The 5,572-nt window shown below is 37.4% G+C and overlaps 1 protein-coding gene across 5 annotated transcripts; it reads left to right on the top strand.

Annotated features, from left to right (window-relative positions):
• The first annotated feature begins 364 nt into the window (after positions 1–364).
• On the top strand, positions 365–3,154 carry LOC106753313 (protein LATERAL ORGAN BOUNDARIES-like). Of its 5 annotated transcripts, XM_022777479.1 has the most exons (3): positions 365–955; positions 1,221–1,282; positions 1,955–3,154. In XM_022777479.1, the coding sequence occupies exon 3, from the start codon at positions 1,964–1,966 to the stop codon at positions 2,522–2,524; it is 561 nt and encodes a 186-aa protein (XP_022633200.1). In that variant the 5' UTR covers positions 365–955; positions 1,221–1,282; positions 1,955–1,963; the 3' UTR covers positions 2,525–3,154. The 5 variants fall into 5 exon arrangements, with proteins under 5 accessions (XP_022633200.1, XP_014490595.1, XP_022633199.1 ...); XM_014635109.2 differs by lacking the exon at positions 1,221–1,282 and having other exon boundaries at positions 365–904; XM_022777478.1 differs by lacking the exon at positions 1,221–1,282 and having other exon boundaries at positions 1,960–3,154.
• The last annotated feature ends 2,418 nt before the right edge of the window (positions 3,155–5,572 follow it).

Raw genomic sequence — 5,572 nt, 5'->3', positions numbered from 1 at the left:
AGCTACTTCTGTCATTACATAATTAAATACCGAGGGCAGTTGGGTGCAGTGTACTCAAAATATCACCATGTATATATACCATGTTGATTTTTGCAAATATAATAACAACCGCATCATCATTTTAGAGTCTAGGGAGGATTATGATCTATTGAAACACAAAAGTCCAACCATCTCTGCTCCTGGTGTGAAAATGATCGTACACACACGCATTGTTGTTACCCTTTGTGTCCTTATACAACAAGATGCTAAAGCAAACCACTAAGTATTTCCGACAGCCTTGAAAATTTATTAGTCACTGTGTTAATTATTATTATTATTATTATCAATTTGATATTATGTGACACCACTTCCATCTATTTTACTATTTTGTGTGGTGTTAGTTAATTTATCTGTATCTCAGAATAGCATTTACTGGCTTTTTCTCCCTTTACATATGTGTTAAAAAATGTGGTTTGATGTTTTCGAAATAAATATAAATCTGTTTCAGTGCATGAGTTGGAGTAGGATGGAGAATGTAAGACATCCCCACCCACATTCCTGATAGATATTATTATTGGATACAAGGTCATAGTTATTCTTTCTAGTCTACCTCCATTTATTACCTTTGTCTTTTGCATCCATTCCTTCTCCATCCACTCAATGCTGTTTGCCTTCCCCCCTCTACTATCACCTTTTACCACTTAATTAACAGCTTTTCATCGTTCACTCTCTTTCTCTCTCTTTCTCTCTCACTATATCTGTTTGTCGCTCTCCCCTTGTTCCTCTTTTTAATTAGGGTTTCCTCTTTAGGAGTGCTTCATCCATTAGCAATTCTGAGGCTTATACCTCTCCTTGGCTTAGGCTACTTTGTCTCGGGAGGAAAAAAGAGAACAGCTTCCGAAGGACCTCCAACAAGGGAAAAAAGGTACTTCCCTTTTAGTTCATCTATTACCAAAGAAACCTACATCAAAAACAGGTAAAATCATGTTTGTGTCTTGCTTTCTTCTCTGCTCCCTTTCTTTATGCATATATACTTCTTTCTCTGTTTTGTTTTCTTTCAAATAAATTAACGGTTCATACAACAAAACGATGCTTTTCTAGGGCTTTTCTAGTTTTATGTTTTTTTTTCTATGTAGTCATGAAATAATAATCATGGTTTGTTGCAGAAGCCAGATCCCTTGCTGGCTTAACTTATTTAATATTTTCAGAAGGAAATTATGACTGACTGCCTTGTCATGCAGCTGAGTTAATTCTTCAGCAGAAGAAAGATTTATAAAGATAAAGTGTTCTTATCTCCGCCAGTGTAAGAACATTAAATATAATGTTTGTTCAGATAAGGAAATGAAGCAGAAGAGGAAAACATACCATGAACTTCAGGAGGAATTCAGATCAAGATTTTACAGATAACAGGCTTAAAACCAAGAGTTCTTTACTGTTTTTTTTTTTTGTCATGAACAGAAAAAGAAAAGAAAAAGAGGAAAGAAGGAAAACACATCTTTTTCAGAAAAGGAAACAAGAAAGGAAAAAGATAATCATATTAATATTATAATTGAAAGTTACAAAGAATCTTTGAATTTATGCCAGTCAGCATATATGATCTCGTTGCATGTATGTATGTGTATGTAAAAGAAGAGGGGAAGTTAAGGGTTGTTTGTCTGGGGGAGATTTATAGAAGACTTAAGGGTCTATCATAGGACTTGTACCATTGCGATTGTAAGTACTTAGAAAAGCTTTTTCTATATGTATCATAAGACTTGTACCACGATAATAATATCAGAGAACAAATCAAGGCTTGTTAAAATAAGTGGAATACATATTAAGAGTGCAACTGAGCGAACTTGCATCAGATCCAGTTTTCGGATCATTCATTTGCTTCGTCTTTGATAAGAAGTTTGAATCTAAAACTGCTCACGGAAGAACTTAACAAGGAGTTTGATAAGAAGTTTGTTAATTGGTTTCATGCTGATCTTTCTAGTGCAGGCAAATGGCATCATCCAGCACCTACAATTCTCCATGTGCTGCCTGCAAATTCTTGAGGAGGAAATGCATGCCAGGATGCATCTTTGCGCCTTACTTCCCACCCGAAGAGCCTCAGAAATTCGCCAACGTCCACAAAATATTTGGTGCTAGCAATGTGACCAAACTCCTGAACGAACTCCTCCCTCAGCAGAGGGAGGATGCAGTGAACTCACTCGCATATGAAGCAGAGGCACGCGTGAGGGACCCAGTTTATGGCTGCGTAGGAGCCATCTCTTTCCTGCAGAGACAAGTTCAAAGGCTCCAAAAGGAGCTTGATGCTGCAAACGCTGATCTGCTACGCTACTCTTACACTGACATCCCTCCAGCATCTCTTTCTGTGCCACCAGGACTTGCTGCATTTCAACATGTGCCCCAAAGGCAGTTTACTGCAAGATTTGGTAACGAAGGAACTGGGTTCTATCGGCAATCTACTACTACTGCTTATTCCTTTCCTTATGCCCTTCCTTGGACTGATACCTCTTCGGAGGACATCAGTGAGGGAGGAGGTGGAGGAGGTAATTTGTGAATTAAGATTGCAGTATTAACCCTTCTAGGGTTTATACTTTTTGAGGCGTGGCCTGCAATATTCTGATGGCGTGGTGATATTATATGTGTCTATTATGGACTCTTGGCTATGTAGCCTTAGTTGGACTCTTCTAGCTAGGTGACTCTGAACCTCTACCGTGTCTCTTAATTTTATTTGTTGCCTTTTCTTTCCTAGATGATGACCGTGTATTGTTTTAAACTTATATCCAGGGACTTAGGTAGTCTTTTCTTTAGAGTCTAAATAAGTTGGTAGAACATGCATACTAATGTATGTGCCTACTAGACCTCTTATTGGGTATTGATGCAACTCTACTAGGCATGTGCAATGTGAAGCGGAATTGACATGTTTCTCGCTCATTATTTGTCATTCACAATAAGTATGCATTAACATTAGTAGGATATAAAGCCTAATAACTCTACATTCCAGCCTGTTTTCTCACTTTAATTTTCTCTTATTTGTGGACCACCTTTTTAATAGGTTTTTTTTACTCTAATTAGTAATTAACCCAGTTTATATAGGTAAAGCTACTCACTAATTCGAATATTGTTTTCCTCTCTTTAACTATTCTCTTTGAGTTTACTTCACCAGCCTAGCTCTCATAATAAAAATATTATTCCTTGCCATATTCAAGTCAATGATACTGAGGGAATCGAATTAATTAGATGTCACAGTCAAAGACACAAAGACAAGATATTAAGCTTCAGTTCGGCTATCATGTATGTAGTTTTCATGTAAAAGGATGTTCCTGATCGTAATCCAACACATTTTGTTGCTAGCCCGCCATATCTTCTTAAATTTTGCTGAGATATACGTTGGGCATTGGGTATGGTGTTTGATGAACTCAACTAACAGGAAAAACGAGCAGTGTTTTTCTGAACTCGTGTCTCTGCTGTAATCTAAACTAGTTTGAATTGTAGTTTTCATCATGTACTGAAGAAAAAGGTAAGATAATGAATATCTCGGTCTAAAACATTGTCTTCCCGTGAGACTGATGCTTAGCTCCATCTCCACTTTTCTTTAATCATAAAATATCTGAAATAGTGAGCCACAGTCGCTGTCCTTGTTGGATCCCATACATAAAGTAATAGTAGTAGTTCATTCATCCTTAGGGTTTTCAGCTTTTCTTTCTCTCTCTCTTTCATCTATATCCTTCGAAGTGTACCCTGCAGGCTTGCCCTACGAAACTGTTGCTATCAACCACCAACACCTCCTCCACCTCCAGACAATACTGTGAAACAGTATGAATGACCCCGTCTTCCTCTCTCTCATAGACTGCAGCTACATTGACAACAATTTGCATGCATTCCAACTTATATAAATTATTTTAGATGGTAACTATATACTGATATAAAAGTTTATTTATCTAGTTCTTTTTGCTGATAAAAAAAATGTCTGTAGCTTCATTGAATGGAATTGGTAAACATTAATACCCTCTATACATCTTCTTCATTGGATTGTTTCTATCTAGGCAAATGTTAGTTTGCCTTTGGCAGGTAAAATTCTGATCCGATCCTGGTGAGATCAGAACCACAGAAGTTGCAGCATTTAAAAAAAAAAAAAAATCTTAATCTGAGGAAATATCAGGGATAGGGTTAGGGTTTTTTTCCACGGTCAATTCATTTCCCTGAAGGAAAGCAAAGGTGAAACAAGGCCTTTTTTACCAAAATAAAGCAAGCGAACATCCATATTATCTGATATACGTGTAAATATAAATAATCACGTTAAAAAGGAAGGGTAAATGTAAATTTTGTATGAATATAAAGTTGAATTTGAAATCATAAAAATTGAGAGAATCCTTATATTGTGAAATGCTGAAATGATAATATTGAGGTGTTTGCAGAGTGAGTGTAAGTAGTGAGCTAAATGCTGAAAACATCTTCTGTTTCTCCCTTCAGTTTTGTCAGTCACTTTATTAGTCCCTCTCTCAGGACACAGCACACAGACACTGTTACAGTCATTAAAATCAAGAAAAGTCAGAAGGCTCACAGCCCTCCCCCCCCCTCTCCCCCTCATCAAAGAATATGAATGTGTATGAGGGACACGAGGGCGTTGGCAGCGAGAGAGTCACGTCCATATTAAGACCTCCAATTCATAACCTTCTCTTTCTCACTTTATATATGATAATATGACTGTGAGAGTCACCATGACCCCGCTTTCATCCTCGAGATCACCAAAGGTCTCAACCTTTTCTTTCTTGGAATTTTTGGTGAACCAAATCTAATCCCTGATGATCAACTTTCCCTCAGAATATCTCCCTTACAACGTCAAGTCCCTTTTAACGGGTATAAATATGATTAGATTATAGCATTGGATATGTTCGCGTTGGAACTAACAAAACTAAATAACCAAAGGAAATTAGGGGTGTGATATATACACTGTTGTGGCTCAGAGAAAAAGTGAGTATGGCTTTCTGAACTTGTTGTTTCTCTGAATGAATGCAATAGTTATAATTTCAGAATCCATCAAACCCATCAATCTTCTTCACTCTGCACTAAGACGTGGAAAAGAAGCAAAGAGCAGGTGAAATTGGCAGGGTGAAGTTATTAGAAAGGACAAGCATGTGGGGGGTCCTATCCCTATTTAAGCCCCCACATCAAATTCTTTATGTCCTCGTGCACCTAATAAAAGCCCACAATGGGTCCAGGGACTTGTATCTTTCGCGTTATGTGGTTTAATTTCCACTCTCTCTCTCTCTTTCTACATACACTCAGACCCAAACATGTACTAATGTACTTTCGTCATTCGTCACATTATGGTCAAGAGAGACAAACAAGTCTATTGTCACCCTAATAGTATTTACAGGCAGTCGTTGAGACAAGTATACGTGCACATATGATGCGTCCCCTTCAATTGTGTGTACCAAAAATATTCCAAGTCTGAAAAGCATAACTCAAACTGCTAATGAACTTGTTCATCATTCATAAGGTCGTCACTCTGCGTCTTCATAATAACTTATCACCACTCAATTATATTTCTCTTCCTATCTTCATTTCACCATCATCTGTCATTGTCAACTTCTTCATACCT

The sequence above is a fragment of the Vigna radiata genome, unplaced genomic scaffold, assembly GCF_000741045.1.
Source record: "Vigna radiata var. radiata cultivar VC1973A unplaced genomic scaffold, Vradiata_ver6 scaffold_223, whole genome shotgun sequence".
NCBI lineage: Eukaryota > Viridiplantae > Streptophyta > Magnoliopsida > Fabales > Fabaceae > Vigna > Vigna radiata.
The sequence above is the reverse complement of the archived record's forward strand: the minus strand, read 5'-3'. Positions and strand labels throughout refer to the sequence as shown.

Bases quoted from the DNA above. Each gene is read 5' to 3' on its own strand.
- LOC106753313 (XM_014635109.2), top strand. From the start codon at position 1,964: ATGGCATCATCCAGCACCTACAATTCTCCATGTGCTGCCTGCAAATTC.